At 38.3% G+C, this 18441-nt stretch overlaps 1 protein-coding gene across 1 annotated transcript; it reads left to right on the top strand.

Moving 5' to 3' along the window:
* The first annotated feature begins 407 nt into the window (after positions 1-407).
* Positions 408-18171, top strand: LOC140243769 (angiotensin-converting enzyme-like). Its single transcript, XM_072323437.1, has 13 exons — positions 408-536; positions 6384-6545; positions 6916-7009; positions 7696-7839; positions 9625-9810; positions 11108-11205; positions 12590-12762; positions 13307-13533; positions 13954-14098; positions 14560-14658; positions 15269-15391; positions 16180-16352; positions 16940-18171. Exons 2-13 carry the CDS (start codon positions 6456-6458, stop codon positions 17014-17016), a joined length of 1629 nt encoding a protein of 542 aa, XP_072179538.1. The 5' UTR covers positions 408-536; positions 6384-6455; the 3' UTR covers positions 17017-18171.
* Positions 18172-18441: the final 270 nt, after the last annotated feature.

Here is an 18441-nt window from a genome sequence, read left to right as displayed (position 1 = left end):
AAGGCCTATACCGTGATGAACCAAAAATCACGATCAGGTTCGTCTCGACATAATACCGCATCATATCCTTTTAATCGCAAGCTTTGTTTCTGCATGTGCATTCATGTATAGAGTCGGTGTGTATGATCCATACACAGGATCCATTAGTGTATGTGTGTTGATGTTTGTGGGTGAATGTACTTGAGTGCGAGCCGATAATGGGAACTGCCTGCCTTCAGTCGAAGCCGATATTTCCTCTGTGCATTGAAAGTACCTTGGCATTGCCTCACCTTGCTCTCAGGCGTAAAACAACCATGGCGCTAACTCTGTGCCTCCTCGTGATACTTACATTGGCTGCAAATGTCCAAGCCATCGCCCCTCATGGCGACCAGGGAGGGGGAACCGGGGGACGGGTTGCTCGGGAAGGCAACACGCTGCAGGATGCGATAGATTTCTTGGAGGAATACAACGCTGAGGCAGGGGCTGTATTTTCTAGGCAGATAGAAGCGAGCTGGAATTACGACAGAAATTTGACTGATGAAAATGCTGAGATTAACGTAAGTGAGTTTCCTTGCTTGATACGGTAACGAACCGTGATTAAACAGACCAATTAAATCTACAACGTATTAATCTCTAAAGTCTCTCATAATACAAGTGTAACATAAGATGTGCTTCAGGATCGCTTCATTTCTTGACTCTCATTATATCAAAATAGGTGGATGATGTTTTACTTTCCTGTAAAGACAAATGTTTAGGGTTTTTTTATCTTTGTTATGAATCATTATCGTCAGTATGGTTCCGTTTACAAGGTAAAAAACAAACAAAAAACTGGATAAGCACTGACATTGAATTGTACTTGAGTATCTCTCTCTAATCATTTCCTTCCTTGTGTTCTCTCTCTCTCTCTCTCTTTCTCTCTCTCTCTCTCTCTCTATTTCTGTCTGTTTATCTTTCTGTTCAAATATTCCACTTAAAGACACACATATCTTTGATAGGAATTATGGAAGGTTTCAATTGCGTTGAATTATATGTCACTCAGAAATAAAATGAATGCATTCTTTGCAAGGGTGATTTTGTTTTCGTACAGTGAAATTGTAAGAGGTCATCAGAATCTCTTGAGCTGGATGAATGCCATATGGCTGTGATAAACGGACCGAACATTATGACGTGTGTTACTGTGAATTGAATCGTCATCAAATCACTTTTGAATCTGTCTCTCTTGGGGCACTCTGCGGGTGCGTGGCAGATGACGGTTGTGACCTTTAAACCACTTAGGAAATGCCATTCTATTCAAATCCAACAGATCGATTACTATGAAAAAAAAAACATTCATTCAAATTAGATGAAATGTGAGAAGCTTCTTATATTTCACCGTTTTACATGATTCGCGAAGCAGTAAAATCTTGTACAGTAACATTCTATTAGCTAACGCAGAAACATCATCCCCAAAACTTCACGTTACTACATTTTCTATCAATCAAACGAGCAAAATATGTTTTGGATTGTAACGATTTGACAGTAACGATTGTCACCAAAAATTGATTCATAGTTGTAATAATTGCAAAAGAAACCAAACCAAGAATATCAATATGTAATACAAGTAGGTCAAAGCGCCTGGAAGTAGGCTACAAACTTTCTACAATGAGATGTATTGCCATTTGATACATCTGAAATGTGTGGAACAGTTGTCCTCTCTGCTATGTTGTGCGATGTCAAATAGCCATGGCACAGTATGTAAAGCCATGAGGTTAATTCATTTTTTTAAAGACAGTAGTCCGTGATGGCAGTCTGTCCAAGAGCTCTGACGGAAATTGTTTCATGGGATGACAGTGTTCGAAGATTATTTCTTACACCCCCGTCACATTTATTTGGAATCAGCACGAATCAAGCAGAACCAGCCGGAATTAGATATCTTCCAAATTCGTGCCACATTCGGGGGAAAATGTCAAATTCGAACAGTTTGGTAGGGAATGCTGTTCAAATGCTTGGAATGGACTTCGAATCCTTCTCGAATCATTCTTGCACATTCCGAATGAGTTAGCTCTCGAATGCTGCTCGAATGTACTTGGAACGCTGTATTCAGAATACTGTAAAGGCCGTGTCTCACCATTCCGGGCAAGCTACGCGGGCTTGTGGCGAGGAGGTAGTTTCCAGCACGTAGAAGATTTTCATCGGGCGAACAAGAATGTTTGCAATTTTCATTCATGCCTTGTCATACCGTACGGGGGAACTTCTGCGGCTTGACTTGCGGGGAAACAAATTTACTCCCCGGAGCTCTCCGCAGTTGGTCCGCACCTGACAGTATCTAGCGCGTAGTTGCCCGGGATGCTCACGCAAGTCCGATTTAAGTTTTGAGCATGACCAAGACTTTTTCCGGGTGAGTCGCGGGAATGCCCGTAGAGGTCCACGCAGAACGCCAGTAGGAGACCCTTAGCGGCAGTACTTCCCAGGCAATTCCCACGCAAGTACTTCGCAGTCCCGTATGCAGCCAAGATAATGAAATTATGTGAGATTTCAGCCATTCCATTAGAGGAATTCCTTCACTGAGTTGTCAGCCTCCACGCGACTGGTACAAAGGTCACACAGTATACTCGCAAGTATAACGCGTCCAGCAAGTAAGACACATGCGCTGACTCGCACAAATCCTTTTCCGCCCTCAGGAATGTCCGGTATGCTAGAAAATCCCTACACGTAACAAGCCCGAGTAGCTTGCCCGGAAAGGTGTGACAGGGCCTAAACACGGTTGCGGGTAAAAAAATATGCGTGCGCACCTCCGGGCGACTACTTTTGAGATACATGCTAGGTACTGTCATGTGCGGATCACCTACGGGGACCTCCGGGAAGTCAAAATTGTTCTTTGCAAGTCGCACGCGAGGCTGGTGTGACACGGCCTTTAGAATGGGGTCAAAATCTTTAATAAGCACTTCGAATGCCGCACGAGCGCGGTTCGATTGCTGCTTGAAGTCTGATGGTCGGAAAGCGTTTAGCATGCTGTACAAACTCATTTCGAATGCTGTCAGCACGTTCCATACAGGAATGGCTTTTTACCAAATATACTTTGAATGTTCACGGGTTCAAACAGAATGCAGCCCGAAAATTTAGAATACACTTAGAATGTACTTACAATGCAACACGAATGTCCCGTGCGTGTCAAGAATGCCGCCGGAATGGTCTCCAATAGCGTATAAAATGGTGATTTTCACCAGTCTCAACCCGATTCTACAAGTTCAAGTTCAAATCTATTCGTTTTTTCCACAATATGCAAACTTAAATCTCACTTTCTTAAGTGAAAGAAACAATGCATACTATTGTACAGAGAAAACAACAATAATAAAAAACTAACAGTAGCGATACGTTACAATAGTTGCTTAGGTAACGAAAGTGAATAGTTGTCAATAATATGCACTGTGTGAAAAAATATTTCTTTGCTACAGATTGCTGTCCTCCAGCAAGACCTTCTTGACAGAGAGTGTCTGGATAGGCTAGTTACCCCTTGGGCAATTACCCCGGACCTTTCCCGTGACCCTAACCCTACTCCTAATCCCGAACCTAATCCTAACCCTAACCCAAACTCTAACCCTAAAGCTAACCCTAATCGTAATCTTTACTCCAACCTTTTCACTAACCAGTATTTAACTGGGGTAATCATATGAGCATTTGAGCATTTTTGAGATATTTTGGCAGAATTTGAGGTGCAACACCGTTCCGATTCTCCCTCAAATGAGATCAGATTGTTTCAAATAATGTTAGAATGTCGTCAGAATATTTAGAATGCCGTAGGAATATTTAGAATGCAGTCAGAGTCCAGTTACAATATATCATCCCTTCGAATAAAAATCGATATTTCTCCACTTCGAATGCTCCTTAAAATATTCGGGCTGGCCAGAAGAATGGGCCCGAATGTTTGGAACGCACTCAGAATAGCGTCAGAATTTTTAGAATGCACTTGGAATATGCAGGAAGACAGGAAGAATTGTCTGTTCTGTCACCATCTCTATATTTCTAACTCAACACACACACACACACACACACACACGCACACACACGCACACACACACACACACTCACACACACGTACACAGGCACACTCTTTCTCTCTATCTATCTATCTATCTCAATCACACCTCTCTCTTTCTCTCGACCATTACAGTATAATATATCGAGTAAGTTGTCCACGTGTTCGCGTAAAAATATCATCAAAAATAAAACAGAAACCAAGTTCATGCTGTAATCACCAACAGTTTATTTTGGAACATTTGAACACTTGAAAAAGAGAGAATCGCGGGAAAATTTGTGTGCCGAAATAAACTGTTGTTGATTACAGCATGAACTTGGTATACACTATATGTCAAACGAGATAGAGAAGAGGCGGTATAGACGTAGCTTTTGAACGGCCCAGAGGTTTAGCAGCTGAAGACACACCTTTCACACTCACTATATATACATAAGTTACGTTCTCTCACTCCCTATTTCTCTCTTTCTGTGTGTCCTCCTATCTGTAGATAGATTTGATTTCCAGCGTGATGACAAAGGGTTAGCGTATACAAAACACATGATCTGAAATCTTACTCTTTGTTTGATGTTTGAGTTTATTTGAGTTTATTTGAGTTTATTTATAACAACGACATTTTATGTACAAGAAAGTTTGAATACATAATGGAAATTTAACACTCCACTTTTGTGTCAACATCAGCATTAATACATAGCGTACATAACTGTCTAATAAATCTATAATAAAAATCTAGAATAAAAAAAAACTGGCAACGCTAGGGTAATAATAATGGCAGGGCCCTCTGGTAGAGCAGTGGTAACACTGAAGAGGCTACCCTGTGTAAATAAGACATTATTGTTATTATTATTATAAAAACATATCGAATATATAATGTATGATTCAAACTATTTATCAAAAAAGAGCTTCATTAAACATACAATATATATACAATGGTAATATATAGTACACAATGAGTTTGCTGAAAGAACCAAGAGATAGCACAGGTGCTAGTGGGAGTTGGTCCTTTAACACGTAATACATAATGAACAAATGAATTGAAAATGTTGTTATAACGTTATTGATTTGTACTACCATGGCATTGTCAATACAGATTTGATGTGTTTTGCTAAATTGCTTCGGAAATTCCTGGTATTGATTCTCCTTACAGTTTTTGGCAAAGTGTTCCACAATTTAACTCCTAGAAATGAAAGTGAGAGTTGACCATCAATAGTTTCAGACTTTGGTAGATAAACAAGGCTTCTTTTTGCCCCTCGTTGAATAGGAATATTGAATGCTTTGACAATATTCTACTAGATCATGTGGCATATTCCCCTTTGACAAATCAAATATAAATGTACAGATGGAAAGTTTATGTGATTCAAACATGTCCTTTACTCTCAGTTTTTGGAACAGGGGATCAAAATGTGTTTTGAGTGGACTGAAGGTGATAGCTCGCATGGCCATCTTCTGACTAAGACGAAGGCAGTTTAAATAAGATTTGCTTGTACTCCCCCACACTTCAGTTCCATCAGTATGTAATGTTGGACTGGATAAAATATTTGTACAGGAGAATAAGTGTATGTTGGGGGGCACAGTGTTGTAAATTAAAAAGAATACCAACCCTCCTTCTTACACATTTATTTCCAGCTTGTATGTGACTCTTCTAAGTCAGATGACTATCAATGCATATTCCAACAAAAGATGCCTCATTCACTCTACTAATGTCATCATCTGATAGTTTCATTGTTCCATTCACAATAACTTCCCATTTTTTACTTTTTATAATCATATAATTTCTCTTTCTTTTAATTAATTGTTACTTTATTAGAATTGCACTATGCACTCTTGAATTTTTCCTAAATGCAGATTGATGATCCCTTGTCAACTTCCCTCTGTCCAAAATTGAATGTATGAAATATATTTGAATCATCAATGAAGTTAAGTTTGGTAGGTCGTATAAGAAGAGCGTTGGCTAAAGAACTCATCCTTGTGGTACACGGTACACCACACTTTGAAGTAGTATGACTACTGACTGTTTCCTTGTAACATGTTACTTGTGATCGATTCGCAAGATAACTCTCAAACCATTGTAAGGGTTTGCCGCGAATGCCATAAAAACTCAATTTGCTTATTTTCTATTCATCATTGATTGTCAAGGTGCACGATTTCTTGTAAAGCATATAACAAATAAGAACTTTTATTGTCATATAATAAAAACCACAGCTGATCAACGAACCTGCCTTCCGCAAATTTGTCACTTAAGCATTTTCTTCCCAAACCCTGTCCATTTGTGCTAGAGTTAGAGTTGTTTGTTCTGTATGAAACTGTGGGATATCATGAGAATTAGGAAGCGACTTGAACTTTGACATGTTATGTACTAGTCTCCCATCGGTCCTCTGGCTTCCTGTATTAGACTCGTGTAAGCCTGGTGACGTCACTGTTTGACAAGAGATCGGGGCAACGGGCCAGAGAGTTCGCCAGCGTCATGGATACTTTCCCCGATGACGTCAAGCGTCAGCTAACTTTTATCGGCGACATCGGCACTGCTGCCCTCGACAACCGCACCGTCGACGAAGTAAGAAAGAAATAAAAGCTACATCTAGAAGTTATAAGAGGGAGCAAAGAAGTAATATGGAAGTGATATATATATATATACATATATATAATTTTGTATTATATAATCATTAGGCCTATATCATTGAAGATTGCACCTCATGGAGGTTGCATGAAATTCAGAGTTGCAATAAATACGGATGAACCTGCTGTCAACCGCGTGAACTTGTTCCAATACCATGCCATTACGAAATATTTGCTTGAATATAGAAGACCATGCTTATCATCAAGGGAAAAAAAAGGAAATACTTTAGCCTGACATCAAGCCAATGATACAACATAACTTGCAAAAGACCTCGTGAACGGAGTTTTATTTTATCTTTCTTTATTAGTTTCACAAGATATTGGCGGAAATGAGTAAGATTTACAGCTCGTCAGAGATATGTCGGCCTAACAAACCCTCGGAATGTCTCCGGAAGGCTCCAGGTAAAATACTCCATGTAATGAGTTTAACAGCAATGTAACATGGTTGTGAAACAAACGTTGAGTTTGACCTCGACAAGAAGGAACATGATTACAACTTTGGGTAATATCCATTGTGATTCAGACAACAAAGTCGGAAGAAACTTTGGGGTAGCACGTAGAGGTGATCAACATTATTACAGCAACCGATCTTTGGAATATAGATGTGCGTACAAGATACCCAGTATGCAATGATAACGCGTTGCGTGTATCAAGCACTATTGGAACTTGAGGTATTCAAGTTGGTTTAAGTAAAATCAGCTTTTATGGGAAGACGTGGAAAAGAAGAGGTCAGAATATAAAGTACTTGTGAAAATATTTTATTCGCTCTAAACATCACTAGTCTTGTAGTACATAAAGGTTGAGTACTCAACTGCTTTATTCTTGCTTGTTATCTTCTGTAATATAATGTTATAAGACAAGCTGTGTTTATGTATGTTATTATGTTGTGTGGAATATACTTTTATTTCGTTTGTAATATGCGAGTATATTGTTTGGAGATGAAAATAAAATGTATGAATGAATGAATGAATGAAAGAATGAATGAATAAATGAAAAATGAATAGAGATGGGACGTTTTCTTTTCACCATCTGCTTAGCGGCTATTAGATGGTATACTGTAATTAGTGTTTGCCGGGCTTTCTTCATAGGGTTGGAAGTAATCATGTCCACCTCAACTGACTGGGACGAACTGGTGTGGGCGTGGAAGGGATTCCGCGACGTAGTGGGCGTGGCTAATAAGCCTCTCTACGAAAGATATGTCGAGATTATCAACGAGGGAGCAAGAGCAAACGGTATGCAGACATTCACCATCACGTTCACGTGTTCAAATTATGTGACATCCAAGGAGTCATTTTCGATTGCTGCAACCAGCCTAGAATCAAAATAATTGTTGCCAGGGCCATTCTCACATAAAGTGTTCAATTTCAGTCAGAGTAAAACCCAAAAATCAAGCACGAAATATTCGTTCAAAACTTGTCTTTATATAAACAACAACACTTGCTGGATAAGAAACAAAACACAGTAAATTCCCAAAGGAACGCATTTACAATGTAACAATGGCACGAAGTTGGGCATATATTTCTCTATATAACTCTATGACAGATACGTTACCGATAGGACACAGCATGGTATAAAAACAGGTTTAGATCAATGTATATCTGACTATTTGAAACTGAACTTCACCCAAGAATGGCATCTGATCCTGTACAACAACACCAATTGCCTTTTTAAAGTAAGAATAAAGACAAACTCATTATATACTCTGTCTTTTCGCTGCATTGATAAGGAGTTCACGCAAAAATTTGTATATATTTCCTACCTTTTTTCTTCACGTGATTTCAGTTAGACATGCAAAGAACAAAAACGCCAATATATTTGATTAGATTGGTTTAAACTACATGGATGGCCAACACGACCAAAACTGACCATCGTCCAAAAGGCTTTATGGTACGCTTTTGGAACAACAATCTCGCAAATGACCACATGTCCATGGTAACGTATCTGTTTCTGCATCTTTTTCGTAACTGTTATTGATATTGATACCTCTTTTAATGAATGTGCTCTATCTGTTTTTGAATTGAGCTCAGAGCAGGAAGAGTAACACTTTCAGTCTTCAATTACTATCAAATTTGACGGTATCAAAATTCAAAGGTATTGTGAGTATCTGTATATATCAGAACTGTACATTTATCCAATAATCTAATTGTTAATTTTCCGTAAATTCTAAACTATGTGTTGTGAAGAGCTCAAATTGTAAAGGCACACAAACAGATTTAAAACAATGTTACAATTATATTATTTTGCATGGTTACAAACTTTGGTAAATGACTGAATCACCAAAGGAAGTTTTTTGATAATCTTATCATGGTAACGTATCTGTTGCAATAGTAACTTGTCGTATATTGGCCAATGTTTCTTTGCATGACCTTGATGACATAGAGCTTGTTTTATCAAGCCATTTAAGATGTGATATGGTGAAATTAATCATATAAAGTTTATACTTTCTTGTAACTATCGTCGTGGATGGCAACAAATAAATCCAGTCTTGAAAGATCTAGAGTACTGGATATGTGACTAGACGTGGGCAATGTAATGCAATGTATTGTATAGTAACGTTGCCTCGTGACAACGAAATACTGTAATATCCCTTGTCGTGCGGTGGTGTTATTTTTTTTTTATTCTTCAGCGCACTCCCGTTGTAGCGAACATAATTATAACAAGATTTCATTGTAAGGAAGTAAAAATTCTGGTCATACAAAAAAAAAACCCAAATATCCTCTGTATGACTTATATTATACGTTGCTGTTCAGTTATAACGAAATCTCGATATAACGAAAGAAAACCGCCTGTCCCGAGGTATTTGTTATTACTGAGAGTGCACTGTACTAAAATGACTCATAAAGGCAAGAAAGACGGAGCAAGATGTGCGTTCAAGGTAGTTTCTACTGTGAGGGGATGATCTTTCGTCACCTTGCCGTATTGTCTGTGAACATGTGTATCTGCCAGGCGTCTTGTTCAAAAACCCAGTGTTGCTTATAGCGATTTTGCGATCTTTATGACGTGTTATGTATGTACAGGATACAAAGATCAGGGTCACTACTGGAGAGCGCAGTATGGTGAGGATATCGAAGATAAGGTCCAGGAACTTTACGAGGCCATCCTACCACTTTACCAACAGCTCCATGCTTACGTCAGACGCAGACTGCATGAAGTCTATGGAGACAATATCGATGTCACTGGTTACCTTCCTGCTAATGTCTTAGGTAAGGTATGGACATTCATGCACTCGTGCATTTATACATGTACATTCATTTATTAATGTATATTCATTCACTAATGTCCAAAACAAAACTAATGTGAAGTGACCGTATAATCGCTTGTATATACTTTCCAGATACAAGAAACAAAGACACGAGAAAACACTATCAATCAAACAATGATAAGATTGCTTCCTCGCTTGTTGAAAACTTTGCCTGTGACATAAAGGTTTGAAGGTGCACTAAAATTAAATACTAGTAACAGTAAACGGGTGTAATGTGCCAATTAATTAAGATCAAGTTTTGTATTAAATAAACGTGTAATGAAATCAAAAGAAATACATTAAAGTGTGTGTGTGTTTTTTTTTTTACAACGTTGTACCGACTAAGCAATGATAACTTTATAGGGAAAAAAGGTTCGCTTATTCATTGTGCCCTTTGTATGCATATAAGAAAATAGAAGACGTGTGCGGTAGTTTTTGGCATCATCGCCTCTTCCGAGCTGCTTGTGTGAGATCAATATTCCTGTTTCTTGAAAACCTTGAACAATTTAAGAGGAATTATACTCATATAATATAGTTCGTTTGTTTTCATTCCATGGATTTAATTAAACTTAAAGATAATGTGGCTCTGCAATTTAAGCCAATAAAGGTATGTATACCAGAAGTGAATTGTTTTATCACGCAGGATATCGTGCTAAATGTTTGGTCAACACATATGAAATCACAAGGTTGACGATCTTCGGTTTAAATTTTGCTCTGCCACACAATAATGATCATTATTCAATTCAAAAATCTTTTCTTGATTCCCTCTAACCACCTCAAGCTTTGATGCCAAGGAGGGAAAGTGACGACTTTTATCATTGTAATGATTCCTATTTTGCACTTTATCGAGACTCATATATCCTAGATAGTAGGCTTACATGAAAATGAAGGACAGGGGAAAGGGATAGGAGAACAGGAAAGAGTAACGACAAAATCCCATCTGGAACAAGGAACGATATGTACTGAGGCGTAATATCCTCTTTAGAAATGTGCTTTAAGATAAGCCCGGGGAAAGAGATCCCACTTCCTTGATGAGGTCATGCCAAGGTAAAAGTAAGTCACAAGGACCTAGAGATACACTATTAAGGTTATACCAACAACCGGTAAGAAAAAAAAAAATTGCACGTCATACAAATTGTCCTTTCCCTGAGAAGTCTACACATCCTGTACAAGTTTCATCAACGGTAATGTTTCAACACTCTTATGACTACAGAAATGCAGAATAGATGATGTCATTTTTATCTTCCCAAATGTCCTAGGCGATATTTGGGGTCGCTTCTGGGGAAATATCTACCCTCTGGTGGTGCCCTATCCGGATAGACCTAGTATTGACATCACTGAGGCTATGGTAGAACAGGTGAGATATACGTCAGGGCCTGCAAGTCAATATTCATTATGTTTTTGTAGGTAGAAGGGGTTGCGTGACATACATGTATATCAGGGTCATTACACCATGACAATGTCTAGGAACGTAGGAAGATGAAAATAGATGTCTGAACTTGAGCAACATTTCAAAGTTCAAAAGCATACACTTTGCTCAGTCGACCCTGCACGGATTCGCACTCGTGGACTTTATTTAAAAACACAATGACCGATGAAACAAACTAGGACACCCTTTGCCGCTTGTTGGCACAGAATCGTGCAGCAACATGGACTATAGCTCAACACAGTAAGAATTCGGTCGTTGGCATCGTATACCACTTCTGACAAGAAATGATACAAACAAAATGTCACATTGACAATGATAAGTAAAGCCGAATCTCTTTCCAAAACTTTGAGGTCAGGCATGAGCTGACGGGGGCATTTTATTTATCTTTGTTCATCTCAGAGGCTTTGTTTATGAACATTTTCAGTCTCAAATCCTTGGCAAAACCCTACAGTTGAGGAAAAAAGAAAGGAGAAATACAATGTATATGAGAAGCACGTTAAATCGCCTTGGATGAAGGGTCATGTATGGTACATACTTAATCACAGGTGTCTCATCATAGAGTGCACTGCAAAAAGTCCGGTGTTAAATAGTGAACACCGAGCTGGTGTCAAATTTTCGGTGCTCATTTATGGTGTTAACACCTCCGGGTGTCATTTCCAAATTTTAAACTGTTTTTGAAGAGTTTCTTAGTAACTGCACTTCTTGTTGATTTTTAATTTAAACAAGACATTTTACATTAAAATACTAGATTTTTGAAAAAATGTGAAAATAAATTTACACCAAAGTAGCACCAGCTGGTGTGGTCTCTTATTGAAGCTGGACGGGTGTTAAACCATTGATATTAACACCAACAAATATCAAATCCACACCATGTGGTGTCATTTTTGAATTAACACCAGTACAGTGTCAAAATAACACCAGGTACAGTGTCAAATTAACACCACGAAGTGTCAGGTGAACACTTTTCAACACCGTCACAGTGCATTTTTAACACCTGTGGGTGTGGTCCTTTATTGAAGTTTGATCGGTGTTAGATTTAACACCCGTGGTGTTAAATCTAACACCGATGTTTTTTACAGTGTGCAAACATAGTCATACCGATATTACTATGACTGTGTAAGATATTGAAGTCAAAATTGGCCACAGCTTGTGTTCATTTACGGAGCAGTCCTTTATCCGTTTTGAGTACAGAGCATGCGCGTTATTCATGGTTGAATATTAACCCCTTCGTCCAGATTGTTGCGTTGTACATCCCATTCTCCAAAGGGTTACTCCATGTACTGGTTTCATTTTTTTTGTTTTTTTCAATTAGGGCTACAACGTTACTCGAATATTCCAAATGTCTGACGAGTTCTTCACGTCGCTAGGATTAATTCCCGTGAATGATGCATTCTGGGAGAATTCCATGCTTAGCAAACCAGACGATGGCCGTGATGTGGTGTGTCACGCGTCTGCTTGGGACTTTTACACAGGCGACGATTTTCGGTAAGATGAATTTCAATCCCTGACTGGTAGAAGAGTCTGTTTCGCATCTTGACACAATAAAGTTCATCACCTTTTAAATCAGTGTGTCAAACGTGTCTCTTTCTTTCCATTCATGTTCATTATAACACTCTCTCTGCCTCAACGCAAGTGAAAAATGATTTAAGCATTCATAGAAGTGGGATATTTGCATATTACTAGTTATCCTGCCGTAGTCTAGACTGCATTTGACAATTTAGAAAATTTTGCTTCGCAAAGTACACCACCGGCAAATGTGAAGTCGAGTCTGAAATTGTGTAGATGGAAATGAAATACTAATGAAATACTATTGACAGCATCTGAGATACATCTCCATAATTTCATCATTTATTGTCAGGTTTAAAGGCAAAAAGATAAAAGGTATGTTCCCGGATGCACGCGACGGACTGGACAAAATGCATACAGGATATTACTTAGAAACACGAAGGTCAGAACTATTCAATATACCATCTTGATTGATAGTTTGTTGTTTTAGTTGTGTTTGTTGTTTTATTGTTCTATTGTTCAGTATTGCCATGTGCACGCTCATCAGAATGGAGGATTTCCTGATAGCACACCACGAAATGGGTCATATTCAATATTACCTGCAATACAAAGACCTGCCAATAGCTTTTAGAGACGGAGCCAATGGGGCCTTCCACGAGGCCATCGGGGAAGTTATGTCCCTCTCCGTAGCCACGCCCAAACACCTGCGGGAAGTTGGACTCTTCGAGGGATTGGAAGAGGGGGATTACGGTAAATTCTGCTTTATAAACCATAGAAACAGCACTGATTATCTATCATGAGTGAAGATTAGACTCTTATCTTAACGCTGCGTGCGATTTTAGGACATTGTTTATACTGAATTCGTGCATTTAATGTTGGGTGGTTTTTTTTTTCAAATAATTGTTCTTATTTTCTTCTTTTGAATTTTTCTGATAATTGCGCCCTCATTTGAATGAACATATGCACGCTGCAATTACATGGATAAAGTACGAAGAATATTTCAGCCTCAAACAATTATGTTACCTAAAGAATGGACACCTATAAGTAAAGAAATGAAGATGATTAGGAAGAAACGTATAAGACACAGGTGAAAACCATCTTATGAGACTACTTGTAAAATAAATCATGCATGTAATGTACATTGTATTATATCATACTACATTCTGTTAGAAACTGATATCAACTTCTTGCTGCGGATGAGCCTTGATACGATCGGCACGCTGCCTTTCAGCCTCGGGCTGTCGACCTGGAGATGGGACCTAATGAGAGGAGATTATGACGTCAACAACTCCATGGCCAGATGGTGGCAAATCAAGTCAGTTTCGTCACATGTCATCATTATTATCAATATCTTCTCAAGATCACCATGTTTGGTGTTTGCTGTTCAGTCCTGCTTTCTGTATTTCCATTTAATGTCTCATGGGTATTACAGTGAATTCCTGCAAATCGTATTGTCGCCTGATGTGTGGCAGTGTTATCCTTACACTAATGTCGATGCGTATTTGAGGTACTTTTCTCATTTCAGATTGCAATGATGGCTTGAAACAACGAAGTAAATCGCTACTTTTTTGTCGGTATATACAGTCATGACGGATCATGTAAGAATATTGATTAATATAATTTGGGCTGTATCTATCAACTGTCAATCAGAACAAAACTGGTTGGGAACGTTCATTAGGCTAGTACAAGGGTCGACACATTTGTTATGACGAGAAACAAGGAATAATCAAAGGTTACAATTAACTTTTTAACTGATAGCCTTATTGTATCTGACAGGCGTGACGTTGTTGGCGTGGATGCACCTGTTCCCAGAACAGATGACGATTTTGACCCTGGAGCGATGTTCCATTTCATTATCGACTATCCTTTCATTGGGTAATTCTTTCATATTCATGTGTTTTATAAACGTTACTTTTCATCATTTTGTGTAGAATGTTTTATCCCGTTTTCATTAATCCTCGTCTTGCCATTGAATAACATAAGGAATTTCCACCCTCCATTTTGTATTAGTTTACAGAGTTTTTTTTATCGAATGTCATCTTCGAATGAGACAAGTGTGTTTACCATTGCCATGCTTTTGTCATGTCAGAATTGTCTTGCGTCGAAATGTGGAAATGTGTGACATTATATTGATTATTGTGTACCCAATGTATTACTTGTGTATTAGATAGCTGAGCATGGATCGCAGAAAATGTCCATGAATTGATACTTATTTGAGAGAAAAAAAAAAACGGCATTTTGTTCGCAAATGTTTCCCCTCGTTGTATGCCCAAATGTTTGATTATTAATACATTTACCAAAATCAAACACATTGATACTTCCCTTGAGAAATGGTGAAACTTCCAGAGCTTTGTGAGGCTGTAGTCGTCGTGGAACTGCGGCGTATAGCTTGACAGATGCCTGTCTGTACATCATGGCCGATACTTCAGAGGAGAGCAAAGATAGAGGAATCATTTGTTCTAATCACATTCCCTTTTGTCTACAGATACTACATCCGCACAATCATTCAGTTCCAGTTCTACAAATCACTGTGTGAAGCAGCAAACCACACTGGTCCCCTGCATACGTGTGATTTCTATCGATCCAGGGAGGCTGGAGAAAAGCTGGCGTAAGTCAAGTCGTTTTGGTATCGAACAGAATAAAAACGTCACAAGTGGTGATTGAAAATCACGAGTGATGCTTGAAAATCATGTCTAAATTCATTCAAGCTCAATCGCAAGCAGTAGACTTTCAACATTTATATTACTTGAAAGATTTATTTTCACCTTTTCCCATTCTAGAAATTTTACCAGCCAGATGGGGCAAGTAAATTTCATAATATTGTAATTTTTACTTGCCCGACATAAGACTTCACATGCCCCGGGCAAGCGGACAAGAGCTGGTGTGGAACCCTGGCTGGTAATAATCGCAAAGCTCAAAGACCCTTGCATTGACCATTGACGCTCTCGGCTTGGCTTTGCAGCGCTTTGGTTGTGGGTGTCAGTGCCAACAATAGCGTGATGGTCTCAGCAAATGGTTAGCTAGTTCTGTGTTACTTGACAACCCTGTCCTAATGGCTACCACAGATAATTCACATGGAAGGTATGCGTTCCTCTAAAAATACTTAACCAGTTAAAACAAAAGAGATAAAAAGAAAAAAAATGAAATGAAACAGAAATATTTTGCGGCCCACCCCCCTTTACGGAATTCCTGGATCCGCCCCTGCTAACCATATAATTCAATGAAGGATATTGGTCTTTGATGTAGGGGATTCCCGGCAGAGAATGCTCTGATCTCATGGTTCAATTTGCAATTTCAATCAGCTCAAATCCTCCCTAATTATCCTAGTTATTAAACTATATTATGCAATGTCGCAGCTTCAAGGAGTCTAACCTGATGTTGTGTCTTACACCTAAGGAGCATGCTAAGGTTGGGGAAAAGCAAACCCTGGCCTGACGCAATGGAAGTCATCACTGGACAGAGGGAGATGTCAGCTGACGCCATCTTGGAATACTTTCAGCCTCTCATGGAATGGCTGGAACGGACTAATGCTGAGAATGGGGAGGTGATCGGCTGGCCTCAAAGTTCAGGTTACTGTTACTTTATTCTCGTAGTCTCGTTTTATACATATATTTCTGCTCAAGACATATCGGTATCCTAATCTTGTGAGTCAGTGTTATCACAAAATAAACTAAAGTGTGTATGTGTGTGTGTCTGCGTGTGTGTTTTCGAGCGAGAAACTTCTTTCTAAAATTTTAAGAAAAAAAGACAAAATAAATACTTCCAAAAAAAATCAGTGTTCGTACATAACAATGCACGTTTGTTTGTTTTTTTCGTTTTCCATTGCATTTTTGTGCATTAAAAATATATTAATACAGTCTGCACAGAGACGGAAGAATAATACTGGTGTCTAATGATTGATTCAGAGTTTTGAAGAATGCCTTCCATGTACATCAATTAAAAGTTGATTTGTAAATCAATTATAAGCTAATTTATACATCACGATGACGAGTATATATAGTAATCGTATCATCCTTTCGAAAAGATGGGGGAGACATCGATGTATATACGTTTTGCATATTTTCTGAGACTTATTGCATGCTTCTAATAACAAGACGACTGCATGATTAAACGACATATCATTCAAACATATGTCATTTCCTTTGTATACCCGCAGGCTCATCGGCAGCTGCTCCTGCTAACTTGTTTTACACTCTTATGATTTGCGCCCTCATTTGGTTGTTCCGAGGATAGGTTGATGATGAGGATGACGTCATGAGTTCTTCCCTTCACTGACTAGCCGACACAGCAAACCAACATGATAGACCAATATGATTATGAAGATTTGAATTATGCTAAGTTTAAAGTCTTACAATACTCTTATCTCAAAGTGTGTTTTTTTTTTTATTTCCGTATAGCCTTGTACCTGTTTATTGCAAATATAGAGAGTATTATAACAGAACGTAGAACTATATAATTTGCAGAACTGATAATGCTAAATGTGACTGTGAATAACAATTATTTACATGCAGTCATCTATAAATCAGGCCATTGTGTCCTGAAGGAGGAGAGATACACCCGTTACATGGCGTTTTGTTGAGTCATCGAAAATATGAAATTGCAATCATTTTTGTCATAATGGTGTAATGAGCGTTATGCTAAAGTGACATTTTGTTCATATCTTTTGTTTCAATGTATTATTCTCTATCATCATACCCAGAGTGGGGTGCATAATGTATCAAAGTCATTCTGGAAGGGCAAAAGTAAAAATGGTTTGAGGGTGATTTACAATAAAGCCATCATCAGATGCACTAAACATAGGTATATGAAAATATGCTTACCAATGAATTTATCAAATCATTTTAGTGTAATTTCTGTGAGTTTGAATTAAGCTTCATATCGTTTGCAAAAATAGCGCTTGTTAAATGGTTTGTCGTCTGTTGCTATATCTATCGGTAGGCTGGATTCGGAAAGCTGCTCCTCAAAGAAAACACAGAGTAATCCTATTTTTCCCCTGCGAACTTGAATGAGGGTTGTTCATTGAGATGTTTTGTCTGCATTGGAATGGTCTTTGATCTCGTTAGCACATTTCGTTTATTTTCATATTGTCGTTATCTTCACTTAGAGCGCACATTAGACAATAATATTGTTAGTTCAGGGCAGAAAACATCAGAGGGACCTATTGGTAGTTATCATTGTGTGTTCCTGTGCTCATGTGCCTTATCAGCTGGTGTTTAAAATGTACATAAATAGGATCCAACATATATATATTGTGTTCAGCATTCTTTATTATATCAATAAACAATGTAGCATGAAAGGCCTAGGTTGTCTCCTGGATTGAACAGGAGGCACAAGGCAAAGACAAAGGACAATCCAGAAAAACATGTAAATACATCTTACATTGTAAAAAAACACACTCAGCGAGTACAGTTACGTACTCACAAACATATATATATATATATATATATATATATATATATATATGTGTGTGTGTGTGTGTGTGTGTGTGTGTGTTGTGTATAATTTTTGTGCGCACTATGTATAACACAAGAAACTGTTGTAAGTTTGTTGGAACTGTAACAATGATATAATGCAAATTGTCTGGATCATATTAATAAAACTGAGAAATAACTTGGAACTCTCTGGTTTAGATTCTGTTTTTTGGTTCATCTTGTAGTA

Source organism: Diadema setosum, chromosome 20, assembly GCF_964275005.1.
Source record: "Diadema setosum chromosome 20, eeDiaSeto1, whole genome shotgun sequence".
Lineage (NCBI taxonomy): Eukaryota > Metazoa > Echinodermata > Echinoidea > Diadematoida > Diadematidae > Diadema > Diadema setosum.
This window is presented reverse-complemented; position numbering and strand designations above follow the sequence as displayed.